This window comes from Prunus persica, chromosome G1 (genome assembly GCF_000346465.2).
Source record: "Prunus persica cultivar Lovell chromosome G1, Prunus_persica_NCBIv2, whole genome shotgun sequence".
In the NCBI taxonomy this organism is placed as follows: domain Eukaryota; kingdom Viridiplantae; phylum Streptophyta; class Magnoliopsida; order Rosales; family Rosaceae; genus Prunus; species Prunus persica.
This window is the reverse complement of record NC_034009.1, coordinates 25,426,291-25,440,882: the sequence shown is the minus strand read 5'-3', so window position 1 is coordinate 25,440,882 and position 14,592 is coordinate 25,426,291. Positions and strand designations below refer to the sequence as shown.

The 14,592-nt window shown below is 38.4% G+C and overlaps 1 protein-coding gene across 1 annotated transcript; it reads left to right on the top strand.

The window, feature by feature from the left end:
* LOC18792059 (actin-related protein 3) lies at window positions 9,478-14,085 on the top strand. The gene is made up of 9 exons (XM_007222370.2): window positions 9,478-10,058; window positions 10,221-10,680; window positions 10,902-11,048; window positions 11,259-11,351; window positions 11,545-11,664; window positions 11,810-11,920; window positions 12,363-12,488; window positions 12,616-12,714; window positions 13,415-14,085. The coding sequence occupies exons 1-9, from the start codon at window positions 10,012-10,014 to the stop codon at window positions 13,493-13,495; spliced, it is 1,284 nt and encodes a 427-aa protein (XP_007222432.1). The 5' UTR covers window positions 9,478-10,011; the 3' UTR covers window positions 13,496-14,085.

The window sequence follows — 14,592 nt, the reverse complement described above, 5'->3', positions numbered from 1 at the left end:
TGGAATCCGAGTCAGACCCTGTGCGTGTCCGACACCTGGCAAATGTCGGGCACAAAAGACCTATTTGCCATTCTATACAAACACGATAAAATAACAAGGTTGACTTCTACCGAAAAATCGGCAGAGTTTTCCTTGTAACTGGCTCAATACCAAAACATTCACACCTGCCAAACAAGTATACATATATACAACCAACTGCCAGCATATGTATATATACATTCCAAGAGATCAAAACTCAGTCTAGGGCAAAACATCAGAGCGACTGCTAAGAATTTACAAAAGAGTGAATCTTTGTACAAAATACAAATCCTACATCAAAGAAAAGCGCGGAAGATGGGAAGTGGCCCGATGGTGGATTCATGTGCACGTCTACTGCCTGGGGGCGCAAAACAACAAGAAGGGTGAGTGGACCCAAAAACAAAGTTTAGAAAAGACTATATGAACATACTAACCCCACTGTAAAAACAGTTATACAAACTAGCGTATTTTCTTTATTTCTGAAATGCATGTATATAACTAAATTTGAAAACAATTGAAAACTATCACCTAGGTGTACCCCTATTTCCGTCAAATCCTTATATCCGTCAATTCCTTGCATCACCATGGGTGACACATACTCGCATGTCTCGGTGACACGAAGTCAGTCCGAGCCGCAACTCGCAGGATTCAGGGGACCGTAGTCCACCTTTATCCGCATTACTCGCTCCACACGAGTTCGAGTACCAAGGAACTCGTGGGGCAACTGTCAAGCATGCTGACTAAACCGAAGGCAACAAATATAAACCGAAGGCAACATTTAATAACTGGGTACAAGGTGATTTAAGAAAATATAAAGTTTCTGAAGGAAATCTGTTGAATAATTAACTTTCTGTAACCTTTAAAATTCTGCTGCCATTTATCTGATAATAAACAAGAATATCTGTTCCTATATGCTTTAAAGGAAATTTCACTCGGCAACATGCAACATAAAATAGTTAACAGAATAAAACAGCTGATAACTGAAACTGAACTGCTTAAATTCATTTATAAAAACAAAGAGTCCACTCACTGATAGTCCGAACTCGCTGGACCTCTTGAAGGTCCCTCCTGCGGGTCAACTGGTGCCCGGGTGCCTGAGTCAATGACCAAAATATTCTATTAATACAATATAGTATTAAATTAAAAACCCTACCCCCGGCTCCTAAAAGTATGTGCGTCAATTTAAAGTGATTCCTATGCCCATACCAGCTTTCCTTCCACATGGGATCGTTTAGCGGTATCTTGGGACTCAAAAAGTGCTAAAGTCCAAAAAGTCAATCCGGAACCCCACGGGTACAATATGATCCGGATGCCGCTAGAAGGTCCAATATATTTAGGACACATGTCCCTAGGGTATTGGTGTCAATCGGACGGTCAGATTAATCACGACCGTGTAATCGCATAGTTTCTAAACCCTAGACCTAGGGTTCGCGATTTCGGAGTATCCGGGACTCCGATTCGCAATCCGTCGACTCCTTCGCAATCCGTCGACTCCTACACGATCCTGAAATCATGTAGACCGACATATCCAAAATTCAGTGTGATCCAACGATTTGAAGACACTGCACCCAAGGATCGCGCGATATGAAAAATCCGTTCGGGGCTCAAAAGAACTCTGAATCGAGATCCGCGAAATCCTACGCGCTCGTGACGACACGAGGGTCACAAAACTGTACAAAATTACCTCACCACCCTCGCCCACGCTCCCCAGCACGCGCGGGCAGATTTGGGTGTCTTAAGCGATTTCGGGTGGTCGAAAAATCGCGGAACCAAGACTCCAAACTCCTATCCTAGGTAAAACACCCCATTTGGAGTCACTTTTATTCTTGGACCTACCCCAAAAACTGACCGAAAGTGGCCGAACACGGAGGCCGAAAGTCGACCGAATTCCAATTTGCAAACTGAGCTAGCTACGGTCAAAAGCAATGCAAACCTACCCAACCATCAGCTAGAGCATGAAAAATAGCTAGAAAATCATACCTTACTTGACAAATTTGGAAGAGAATTGAAGGAGAACGAAGGAGATGAAGTTTTGCCTAAAACCGGCAGTTCTCCTCCAGTTTCCGGCGAGCTCCGGCCGGTGCAGGGGTGGAGGCAGGTCGTGGCGTGACGGCGGCGGCGAGACGAAGCTGCTGGTACCAACGCCGGAGATCGGCGTACCCTGTGGTGGCTGGTGTGGTGACGGGAAGGGAGGAGGCGAAGGTTATATAAAAATTTTGATTTTCCAATTTACCATTTTGCCCCTCGTGATATTTTAACCGTATTTTCTTTGTTAAAACTCCGATTCGAGCTCACTTCGTGCCTATGAACTCGTGTCGTCGTACTCTACGCAACGGTGTATGTGGAATTGTCAAATTCCTTTTCGGTCAAAAAGTCAACTTTGAGTTCATAATTTAGTCAAAGGGCAAAATTGTCTTTCCGCATAATAAATTACTAATTACATGTGAATCTTAGGTTTGGGTCATTACATATGTAGTAGAATTGGGATGCTCCCCCTAATTGATATCTCCCCCTGGTTAATATCACTCCTTGATTTTCATTAACTTCTGGAATTTAGGTTTCAGAAAAAGCTTTAGTAAAAAGATTTGCCAAATTATCCTGTAAACGAATTTGTTTAACTCTAATCTCTTGACTTTTTTCTGAAGCTATGTCACCCTTGATGAACCCTTTTTTGATTTGAGCAATACAAGCAACATTGTCTTCATACATGATCGTTTATCACACTATTGAACCAGCTTTTCACTTTTCAAATGATTGAACTCTTTATGAGCATCAACAAATTTTCTAATAGTTAGAATATGTCACAACAATATTAAATTTGAATTCCTACTTAGACTCTTAGTCTTAAATCTTAATTAAGAATATTGTGAAACTTTATATCCTTCAATGGGTCCCTTCAAGTGATATATCTCAAATATTTCATGAGTTTTAAGGATTTCCATGTATCATACAATCCTCAATAAATATGCATTTAACACATGTTATAAGTTTCACGTTAAAAATCACCACTGTATTTATAGAAATGTGGATGCATCTACGATATGATGGGGGACTAAAACCAGGTCTCTATCAAAAAATCTTATGTCATATTAGTGATCTTATTTCACTTTACAAACACCAATCCGTAACCTTCATACTTAACTTTATATCCTTCAATGGGCCCGTCATCAGTAAGATGTTGGAAATAAGACGGGGTTCGTCTCGGATTACGAGGAAATTCGGGACGGGGTCCTGTCATTAATAGTTGTGTAATATTAGGGCCTCATGAACTTCTGGTTCATGACATCATAAACTTCCTACTCATAAGAAAGTAGGAAGTTTCTGCAATAGACGCCTCTGGCTGTCAATATTTGGGCAGTAATACAGAACATTACCATTGTAAAACGAAATTAACTAATAACCCAATATAAATAAATAAAATAAAATGAGTAAAGTGGTATAAACGAGGAATAAAATAAATAAATTAAAGATTATGAAATTTCAAGATAATCCAATATTAATGGATTTAATATGTAGATAAAACTACAAGTTTAAGAATTAGATTTCCACCTAATTCAGGTTCATATAGCCACAAATAAGTAATGAACTTCAGGTTCATATATAATATTAAGATCCATGAAAAAGTATGAACTTCAGGTTCATATCAACATATATTTGAAACTTTAGGTTCGAAACGTGGATCTAAATAAATTGATTTAATAGTTGTGCATTGAACTTCATATTCAAATTAATATATATGCACTCGAAAATTTTGGTTCAGGTTCTTGACATAGGTGGGCCTCATGAAATTCTGATTTTGATTAATACAAAATCAAGGAGTTTCATGTCTTTATGTGCTTTTTAAATTCGCGGAACTTCACGAGCTCAATTATTTGGAATCAAAGAACTTGAGGTTCTGATTCAATAAAAAAAAACTCCATGTCTTAAGCTAGTTATATGATGAGGATTGAGGAACTTCAAGCCCTGATCTTTTGTATAATACAAACTCATCATAACAAAATTGTAATTAATTAAGCGAATACTTAAAATTAAATAAATAAATAAGTAAATAAAATATAGCATTATATTCATGTGTAATAAGAATAAGATTTTTTTTTTCTTAAACAAGCATGATGAAGTCTGATAGTGAGTACAAAGAAACTTTATACCATGCGATGACTCTAACTCATATAAGAAGAATGAAAAATCAGACAAAGAAAATATATCAAGAGCAATGTCGTGCTGGTAACGTGTTATAGACTATGGGGAATTGTAGAGAGCAAAGAGGAAGAGAAAGACAAGAAATTTGTTTTATGAACTTGTATCAACTTATCTTATTCATCTTTGATAAGCACCTATTTATAGACTTACAATAAAAGTATTTAACCTACAATTTATAGTTACTAATTACAATAATAAAGACATAAGTTACAAAGCAATAAGGAGTGGAGGTAATAAATGTTATGGTGATCATCCACATTCTATAGATTTATAACCAAAAAATTATTTATAGACAGACACGTAAGTGTGGATCAAATTAAGCACAATTTGCATTGCCTTTTTATTTTATAATAACTAAAATGTAAACGGAAAATATACTTGGTTTGATTTGATTGAATATTTGGGTGGGACCCACTGAGACATAGGTACGATTGGACCTCAAACATGCAGTTTGTTTGTTGTTAGAAATAAGGGGCCGAATTTCGTCGGTAGCGATGGAGAGTTTGGTTTGGGCCTTTGCAATTTTTTATTTTATTTATTTATTGGTTATGTCGCAGTGGACTGTGTCCTCGCTTTCGAGCAGCTTTTGTCCACAAAATTACTTATAAGTTGTAATGATGCGAGAGGTAAAAACCTAGGATGAAGAAAAGCAGTGGATGTATTGCGCCCTTTGCCACCATAACAATCAATATTAAGATCCCCATATTCAATTCCATCAAACAAGGCATCATCTTTTATTTTTGTAGCTACTCAAGTAGCTCAAGATGTAAAAGTATAGTGGTGTATGGGGCACAAAAGTGATGATGATCAATGTTGAAAAAAGGGACAATTAAACTTGATGCTTTCTCAAAGTTCAAAAAATGTTTACGAAATCAAATGTAAGTGAAGTTAATTAGTTAAGATAGTATGCTCGTTTCTTTACACTCGAGTTCAATTTCTTATCCCCATGCATTAGGCCATGTCCAGCGGTAGGGGCTGGCCCAGGCAAAAGGCAGAAATGAGCCCGAGTCCACCTCCAGCGCGACGAAACCAGCCCGGGCAAGTTGCGGGTCCCACGAGCTCGGGCAGGCCCAAGGGCAAAATTCGACTGGGCTCGAGCCCGAGTTGATGCTGACGTCAGCGACGTAAATTCAAATTTTTTTACCGTTGGCGAGTGTAATACACGCGCCAACGGTAAAAAAATTTGACCGAAGTGCGCTGACGTCATCGTGACGTCAGCACCAACGGTTACATGCCACGTGTCGGCTCCGGGTGGCTCCGATTGAATTTTTTTCAGAAATCCTACGGTAATTTAAAAAAATCCTAAAAAATCAGAAAAAATTCGAAAAAATTCTGAAATTTTTTTTAAAAAAAATACCAAAAATGTATGTATTTTTTCCCTATAAATACCTAACCATTTTATCTACTTTCAACACCAAATCTTCATACAATTTCTTCTCCATACAATATTTTCTACTCTCCACTCACATAATTCATTTTCCACACCAAATCTCCATACAAACTCATCTCCTTCCAATATTTTTTACTCTCTACTCATATTTTTCACTTTCCACACCAATTCCATATAAACTCTTCTCCTTCCAATATTTTTTACCTCCCACTCACATTTTTGTACTACTTTCCATTTGTAGAAAATAAACAAATGGCATCTTCTGTTGAAATCGGAGGCTCGTGGTCAACCCAGGAAGATATTGCGTTGTGCGAGTCTTGGGTGAACGTTAGTCATGACCCTATCACGGGCAATGAGATGAAGTTCCATCATATGTGAAGCAAAATTCATGGAGAATTTTGTCAAAGATCGGGTTCCATTCGGACTGAAATGGCTTTGTCTAGTAGATGGAAAATTCTAAACAAAGAGTTAGGAAAATGGAGAAATGCATTGACAAAAGCAAATGAGAACATTCGGAGCGGTGCGAATCTTTCCGATGAGGTAAAATATTTTTAATTGCCATTTTAATCAATTTAATGTAACTTTTTTATTATTGCATATTCTATTTATTTTTTGTTGCACAATGTTTATTTTATTTTTGCATTTCCTAATTGGCTTTATTTATTTACATAATCAATTTTATTCTTGCATTTCACAATAGTTTATAATTTCTTGCATTGTATATTTTTTTAATGCACTTCCAATTATTTATTTTGAATAGATCATACAAGCACAAATGTGGTTCGGTGCCACAGGGCAAGGGAAAAAAAGTTTTGTGCATTTTCAATGTTGGAAAATTGTCAAAGATTGTTCCAGATTCAAAATTATTCCTACCGCACCCCCGGTTGTGTTGCATGAGACGCCGCTCCACGAATCGCCATCAACCGATTCGCCATTAAACTCCCCAATGGAAACGGAGTCACCACTCCCACGTCCGCAGAGACCTATTGGGAGAAAGGCGGCAAAGGCCAAGAGAGGGGCCACTTCGAACATTGATTGTGTTTAAATATTCGAGCAAATAGCTAAGAACAACTCTCTAAGATTGGAGAGAGACTTGAGGAGAGATGAAGCAGACAAGGCACGATTGGAAGCCTTTGCAATTGAAAAGCAACATGCAAAAGAAAAAGACGACGATGAAAGAGAGATGACAATCATGGCCATGGATACGAGCCATATGTCTCCTGAAACAAAGGCCTATTGGAAGCATAAACGAAGGGATGTGATGAGAAGAAAACTTTTCCATGACGACGGTCCTAGCAATACGGATTGGCTAAATGATGAAAACCATTAGATTGTATTGTTGTATTTTTTTATAATTGTTGTATTTTTTTTAAATTGTTGTATTATCCTTTAAATTGTTGTATTGTTTCTTTTTTATTCAATCAAAAATGCATTCTATAATTGGACTACTTATTAAAAACATTTGAGCATTCCTCACAAAGATTAATTAAAAACAACCCTTCATTTATTGCAAACAACACACAAAACAAACCATACATAAAAGCATAATAATAAAAAAGACCTCGCAATAATTCCACAAAACACAACACACAAAAACAAAGCATAATTAAAAACAAAGCATAATTCCAAACAAAGCACGAATCTAGCCTTCATCCATTGTGATTGCCTTTCATCTGCCACAAGTGCTCGATCAAGTCAACTTGACGTCTTTCGTGAACATATGAAGATTGCATTTCTTGATAACGATCAATCATGGGGTTGTTGAATCGACCATCGTGAAGTAACGGTTCGGGCTCCAATGGTAGTCCATTTGGTCCTATCGGCCTTTCATATATTCTTGTCAACGCCGTGTTCATAGGATCGGGTTCAAACACCTCTGGAGCATCGTAGTCATACTCATCCTCCACAATCATGTTGTGGAGGATGATGCAAGTCATCATAATACTCCTCAGCACCTCCTCGTCTAGCATCCGAGCAGCACCCCTGATAATTGCCCAACGAGCTTGCAAGATACCGAAACACCTTTCCACGTCTTTCCTGTAACCTTCTTGAAAGGAAGCAAAGCTTCTTTCCTTCTCGGATTGGGGATTCGGAATTGTTTTCACGAATGTCGTCCACCTAGGATAAATTCCGTCGGCAAGGTAGTACGCACCAGAGTATACGGTATTGTTGATTTGGTATGTGACCTGATGGGAATGGCCTCGCAATACCTCGTCGAACACCGGGGATTGACCAAGGACATTGAGGTCATTCTGAGATCCGCCAACCCCAAAAAAGGCATGCCGAATGAAGTTACGGCCTCCAAAATGATACTTTTTTGGCCCTTCCGATTCCCATAGTCTCCTTGCCACGCAGTAGGACAATTCTTCCACTGCCAATGCATGCAATCGATGCTTCCGATCATTCCTGGGAAACCTCGAGCCTCGCCTTTTTGTAGAAGCCTTTGCAGGTCCCTTGGAGTGGGTTTGCGAAGGTACTCCCTCGTGTACAAATTTTCCACTGCATCACAGAATCTCACCAAGCACTCTAGGGTAGTAGATTTTCCCATCCTTGCAATCTCATCCACCTGCTCTGCAGATGCCCCATAAGCAAGTATCCGCAAAGTAGCTGTAAGTTTTTGCTCCGGGATAAGACCCAAAACTCCAACAGCATCATGCTTTTGAATGAAGTATGTGTCGTAATTACAAATATCATGCATGATTTTTTGGAACAAATGTGGCTGCATTCTATATCTCTCTCGAAACTTATGAGCAGGATATAACGAATTTAGGATAAAGTAATCCTCCAAGAGATTCTTACCCCGAGACTCTCTGCGTCTGTCCACATTCGGGGCACGACGACGATGGTGTTGGCTTGATTGATTCATCATACACACCGCTGCTACTTCAAGCATTTCTTCCTCTTCTTCATCGGCGTCCCGATCTTCTTCCTCACGTCTACGCCGGATTTCTTCCCATTCTTTCTGTTGCCTCTCCAACACCCTCCTGAAGTTTGACATTGAGAGTATAATGGGAAATTGTAAAATCTGAGAAATGAAGGAATATATCAGAGATGGTGTGAGAGGAGTGGTGTTGATGGTGTAGTTATATAGAGGGATTCAGAAGATAGAAATGACACGTGGCACAATTTTAGAGGGTGAAAATCTTATCTGAAATCTGAGATCACTATTTGTAAAAAAAATATCTGAAAATCTTATCAGACATGGGACACGTGGCACAATTTTAGAGGGTGAAAATCTTATCTGAAATATGAGATTATAATTTTTTAAAAATATCTGAAAATCTTATCTGACATGGGACACGTGGCACAATTTTAGAGGGTGAAAATTTTATCGGAAATCTGAGATTATAATTTTTATTAATGAATATCCGAAAATTTTATCTGGAATAAGACACGTGGTAACCGAGATTCACATCCGAAAATCTTATCCGAAAATTTAATTACAAAAGATTATCAAAATTAATGATTTAAAGTATAAAAAATAGGAAATAAAGTACAATGAATAGTAATTGCCTTAGACTTGCCCTAGACTTTGCTCTTGTGGGTGGAACCACAAATGGCAATGCTGACACTATTCACGTGAATAGTGTCAGCCCTTGCTTGCCCTTGCCTTAGACTTTGCCCTAAGAGGTGGAGTTGCTCTTATAGTAATTTGAAATAGCGATATCAAATTAAATTTCCCTTCACATACATTAGAATAATTTAATATATCGAATTATGCCGTGACTTGTGTTTTACATGACTTAGTTTGAACTCGACCAAGAATCAAGATCGTCAATACCGAGAAAGTTTTTAGTACAAGGGCACAAGTTACAACCACCGACGGACCATTTCGCTATATACATTCCGCGGGTCCCACAATGACTCCCGCCAGAGCCAAAATCTGACCGTTGCCAGGTGTCCAAATCTAACGGTAAGAAACCGACGTCATATCAAAAGAAACCCGAACGACAAAAGGTAACTAGCCAAAAAGAAAAGGAAGATAGATAAAAGAGAAAGCAAGGGGGGTCACAGTCGGTGCGCCGTTGTTTGATTGCCAATAAAAGCATCGAATCGGAGAAAAACGCAGAGAAACAGAGCAATGATGATGCAGTTGATGAGAGCTGGCGTTGAATTCAGTTTCCATGGTCGTCGTTGAAATGGGTGGAGCATCAATCACAGTCACCAACTGCTGCAAGCTACCAAGCTGTGCGTTGAGTCGCTGCTTTCGCTTCCGATCCAAGTCTGTGTCGCCATCAACAACGTCAACAGCACCAGCTTCCTCTTCGGGTTATCTGTTCTTGCGCTCTACAAAGCGCTCTTCACGACCATGATCATTTCCCTTACGCCCTCTATTGGATCTCAGCTGCAGATCCACCTCCGCCATTCAAATCAAATCCAAGCCCGTTTTCAATCTTTTTCTCATGGACCCGGCTGCTCGCCCCGCTGTAGTTATCGACAATGGCAGTGGGTACGTATTTACGCACACAACCTGTTCGATGGAATGCCCCAATTGACTTTCTTTGTGTTTTTCTATTGAATTTTGATTTACACGCATTACGCACCACCTGTTTGTCAGAATTACCCAAAAAGGAATTTTATTCAGTATGTGCATTTCCATCCATTTTTGTAGGTATACTAAGATGGGGTTCGCGGGTAATGTAGAGCCGTGTTACATTGTTCCGACTGTAGTTGCCTTAAACGAATCGTTTCTGAACCCGGCCAGAACCTCCTCCAAGGCTGGTTGGCTAGCGCAGCACAATGCTGGCGTAATGGCTGATCTTGATTTCTTTATAGGGGATGAGGCCCTGGAAAGATCTCGATCTAGTACAACTTACAATCTAAGCTATCCCGTTCGCCAGGGTCAGGTCGAGAATTGGGATTCAATGGAGCGGTTTTGGCAGCAATGCATATTCAACTATTTGCGTTGTGATCCTGAAGACCACTATTTTCTTTTAACTGAGAGTCCGCTTACTGCCCCGGAGAGTCGTGAGTATACTGGCGAAATTATGTTTGAGACTTTCAATGTTCCTGGCCTTTACATTGCCGTGAATTCGGTACTTGCTCTTGCAGCTGGTTACACAACGTCTAAGGTTGGTATTGAATTTTTTTGTGTTATAGATTACGTGTGTGTTTATCATAAGTTAAAGTGTGTTAGGAAGTTCATCGAGTTCTATGCTATTCATTAAATTGTAAATTACTTTATCTGTTGCCTGTATGTTGTGTGAAGTGCTAGTTTATGTCTGTTATTATTATTTTATTGTTTTGGTATCTTTTGATCGTTTCCTCTTTGATTGACCTACAAATTTCTTAGTGTGAGATGACAGGGGTTGTGGTAGATGTTGGAGATGGAGCAACTCATGTTGTACCTGTTGCAGAAGGTTATGTTATTGGGAGCAGCATCAAGTCAGTTCCTATTGCCGGGAAAGATGTAACTCTCTTTGTCCAGCAGCTTATGCGGGTATGCTGTCTTCTACTCTTACTACTACTAACTGTTCATTGTTTTTTTTTTTCCTTCGGAATCCCATTATTGTCAGTTGCATTCTTATTACCTTTGTTGACATCATTATAGTGATATGGTTATTAGTTGGAAACCATACAAGATGGGGAATATGAACTAAGATTTACAAATGAAGTGTTTGGGTAGTAATGATTATTGCATTATGTGCAGGAAAGAGGAGAGAATGTGCCACCAGAAGACTCCTTTGACGTAGCTCGCAAAGTGAAGGAAATGTATTGCTATACTAGTTCTGACATTGTCAAGGTCACTTTTTCATCCTTTTTTTTTTCAAGACCTTGTTACAAATGGGTGTAGTTTTTCTTTATACCTGCTGTAATGAGCTTGACTGATTATATTGCAACTTCACAACTTCTTATGTTACACGTCTATTTTCGTTAATCTATTTTTCAATTTGGAAATTGATTGATGAGAAAATCTGTTTTTCCAATGATTGCAGGAGTTCAATAAGCACGATAAAGAACCATCCAAGTATATTAAGCAATGGAGAGGCATTAAACCAAAGACAGGCGCACCTTACTCTTGTGACATTGGCTATGAACGATTTCTTGGTCCAGAGGTTTGCTTTCTTCCTCCTCCCCCAAGGATATTTTTTTTTTTTGGCAAGATTAAGAAGGGAAATTGCTCCTGAATTTCTTCTCAATGATTGCTTGTTACTAACATTTGCTCTGCTAATTTGTCTTGAATTTTTTATATTATAACAGGTTTTCTTTAATCCTGAGATTTATAGCAATGACTTCACCACTCCCTTACCAGCTGTAATTGACAAGTGTATTCAGTCCGCGCCAATTGACACTAGGAGGTCTTTGTATAAGGTGAAGTAGGCTTTGGAAATTGCTCATAGATGGGATAATTTAATTGAAGCAATAAGAAGTAATATTGTGTGTGGCTCAAATGTGGTGACTGAGCCTTGTAATGGGTTCATGAACCATTGCTGAATGGTCTTTGGACATGGGTTGAATTTTGTTAACTTCAGTTATGTCCTTCTATCTAAATATTGTTTTCTGCAACTTCATTTGATTCTGATTTGTTTTCTTATTTCCTATGTTCATAATCTGGTGTTTGAAATGTTTTTAGTTCTAAGGTCCAGACAATCACATGCAAGTTTTTTTTTATTTTTATAATCTTATGTGAATTTCGCCAAAGATTATGGTATTATGACCTGATGCATTTAGTGATCTTCGTTCTTACATTTAAGATTTCTTTATACAACTTATTGATTAGTCTTGTTATTGTTACTGTTACTGTAATTCTCAGAATATAGTGTTGTCCGGAGGTTCAACCATGTTCAAGGACTTCCACAGGAGGTTGCAACGGGATATAAAGAAGATTGTCGATGCCCGGCTTCTTGCATCTGAAGCTCGAGTTGGTGGGGAATTAAAAGTAAGCAATTTTATTTCAGATGTTGTGCAATGTATAATTTATCAATAAACTTGTCAGCATGTGTTTTTTTTTTTTTTAAAAAAAAACAATTAATATGTTTGATTTTTATTTTTGTTTGGGCATGCAGTCACAGCCAGTGGAAGTAAATGTTGTTAGTCATCCCATCCAGAGATTTGCAGTTTGGTTTGGAGGCTCTGTACTTGCATCCACACCTGAATTCTATGCGGTATGAAAAACAAAAATAAAGAATTTCTGTTAACATAGGCAGACAATCTCATTATTCCTCTATAACTTTCTCCCTGCATCCTGAAACCCTCAAATAATCTTCATGTTGCTATGGGGCTTGAAACCCTTAGATCATTGTTTTACAGATTGGGTTTTTGACAATATCTTGCTAATTGAATATATAATTTTATTGGTTCACTCACTACCGATAATGAGTTCTGCCAGTTAAAACGGAGATAAAAACAATTATTATCTTATTATATTTGCACGATGCGGAAGTCCATATAATTTGACACTTGACATCAGAAAAGAGATTGGTCTAATTTTTGTGTGGAAATGGTATGCTATATTTGGTGGTTGCTTCAGGAAGAGTTCCAAAAAGCCACACTAATTTCAGAACTAGGGGCTCTGTGAGGTCAAGGTGTTTGTCCCATTTGTCCCTTCTAGTGCCTTTTGTTATGATAACTTGAGCCATTTTATTCAGCAATTGAATGGCATCAAGGGGAACTTAATTGATCATGGATGAGGAGACCATCTCCTCTCTGAAACCATGCATACGCGAGTGTTTGATATTTCTGCAGCCACAGCATTTGATGCTGAGCTTTCACCTTGTTTTTTGCTAATATAAAACTGCCCCAAGTTTTTATCATTGTTCTCTTTCCAAATTTTTACTGTTGATTGAGGAGTTTCTTTCTGTACAGGCTTGCCATACAAAAGAAGAGTATGAGGAATATGGTGCGAGCATATGCAGAACAAATCCTGTTTTCAAGGGTATGTATTGATGAAAACATCAATTTTGGCTGGATCACTTGCCGGCAATTCCTGATAAAAAATATGTCTCTTACGTGCTCAGTAATGCATTTCCTGATATTTTCCTGGTTTCATCTGTATGTATGTGCTGCTAGAGGCGGTTTGTAATATAATTACTCAGTTAATCTTAATTTTGTAAGGGATGTGGGGTTTTTTTTGTAATGATAATTTCATTTAGGGGGCAATAGGTCTCTTAGAAACCAATAGGAAATAGCCTCTGCGGTGTTGCATGTCCAAGTGGCAAGTGGCAAGTGGCCCTGAAGGATCAGATGAGATGAGATGAGAATCGTGATTTGGGCAAGAAGACATGAACCTGGCTGAATTGCAGTTTTGGTGTTCAGCTTAGAATAGAGTTTGCTCAAGATTATTATTAGCCTTTCATTTTTTTTTTCCCTCGACTGATAATTACACCGTAGTACACTTCAGGTAGGCCTATTCTTTTGAATTGGATTGTTGTAGTACAATAATTTCTAATTTGACTTTTTTTAATTTCAAGAAATTTGTCACAAATTGTGTGTATAAATTCATTTTGTTTAATACGATTATTAGTTTAAATCGCTAATCTGCTATTACAGATAAAATGTCAATTACATTGTCTTGAAATTATCTGAACATCTTTGTCCACAATCCAACAAGAAAAAAATAAAAGAATAGGGCGCATCAAAATCCTTAATACCGCAAACGTATAATTACGCCCCATCAATTTTGTATTCATACAAGTGGACATTGGTTGAATTTAAGAGAGCAAAAATAACACATTTGTACCTTTTGTTTGTATTGGACTGTTCCCATGAATTTGTCATCAGGCTGTTCTTGGGGCCTTCAAACTGGCTCAACCCAGCAAAAGATGTTTTCTCTTACTAGGCCTAATTACTCTTACCTTAGAGCAAGTCCAACAACTAAGGCTGGACTCGGGCTTTGGGGGGGGGGGGGGGGGGGGGGGGTATCCTATCTTGGAAAAAACATTATCCATACGTAGACGATCTACTCGTAAAGAAATGGATTGCTTGGATCGATTACAGATTCACAAGGCCAGACCCAAATTTACACCTCGATCTCTAAAGTGGGG